Raw genomic sequence first — 952 nt, forward strand, 5'->3', positions numbered from 1 at the left:
TGTAGCTACCTCCATATAAATGTCATCTTGTCTGTTAATACCTTCTAGCTCCCACCTACGCATTGTTGGGAACATAACAGCAGCTCTCCCATGGTTTCAGCACCTAATAGAGTGTCAGGAAACTTAGTACAAGTGGCAGCAAACTTCCCATAAAGGACTGGGTAGTAAATGGTTTAGCACTTGCAGGTCATATGGTTTCCACTCAACCCTGTTGTCGCTCCAAAGCAGAGGGGAGAGAATATGTAAACAAAGGGGTGTGGCTGTTCCCAAAAAACTTGATTTATATGAGCAGGTGGATCTGGCCCTCCCATAACAGTTGGCTAAGCCCTGATGTAGTAAGCGATCCTTTTTCTGCCTGGCTGTGTCAATAACCATCTGGGAGACCTTGTCAGCCCAGAAGATGAGTCTTCTTTCTCAGAGAGGGGAAAGCTCCTTACTGCCTTCTGGAAGGTCTATTCCCGAGCACCCAGAGCTGGGCCAGCTACCCAGGCTCTCCAGGCAGGCCCAGGTCCTGCGGGAGGGGAGGGAGGCCGGGGTGGGTGTGAATGGAGCAGGCAGCACCTGGCCAGGCTCCCCAGGCCGCCTGCACTTGACACAGAGGACGCTGGTCCGCACTGTCAACGCCCCCTCCCTCCCCCTGCACACACCCAAAGCCTATGCACCAAGACTGGTGACTCTGGAGACTGTGCTGGCCCAGGGTCAGGTCACGCTGTCCTAGGTGGTCCCGGAGACAAGTCATTCCTCCTGAGACCTGTCCCCATCCCCTTCCGAGAGCCAGGGCGACCCCACCCGGACCTGGGGTCCCTGACACTCCATCCTTCCACAGACCAAGATGGGCTACAGCTTGGAGAACGTGCACCTCATCGGCCACAGCCTGGGCGCACACGCGGCTGGCGAGGCAGGCAGGAGGCTGGGGGGCTACGTGGGCAGGATCACAGGTAAGGGGTGCGGG

The 952-nt window shown here is 56.9% G+C and overlaps 1 protein-coding gene across 1 annotated transcript in view; it reads left to right on the forward strand.

Annotated features, from left to right (window-relative positions):
• Window positions 1-831: 831 nt before the first annotated feature.
• LOC102255616 (pancreatic lipase-related protein 2) overlaps window positions 832-952 on the forward strand; it is a 12,954-nt gene continuing 12,833 nt past the window's right edge. Inside the window, exon 1 of the mRNA XM_014546341.1 lies at window positions 832-938. Coding sequence (XP_014401827.1) covers window positions 833-938 — 106 coding nt within the window. The 5' untranslated portion in view covers window position 832. The remainder of the gene's footprint in view (window positions 939-952) is intronic.

This window comes from Myotis brandtii, unplaced genomic scaffold (genome assembly GCF_000412655.1).
Source record: "Myotis brandtii unplaced genomic scaffold, ASM41265v1 scaffold441, whole genome shotgun sequence".
Taxonomy (NCBI): Eukaryota; Metazoa; Chordata; class Mammalia; order Chiroptera; family Vespertilionidae; genus Myotis; species Myotis brandtii.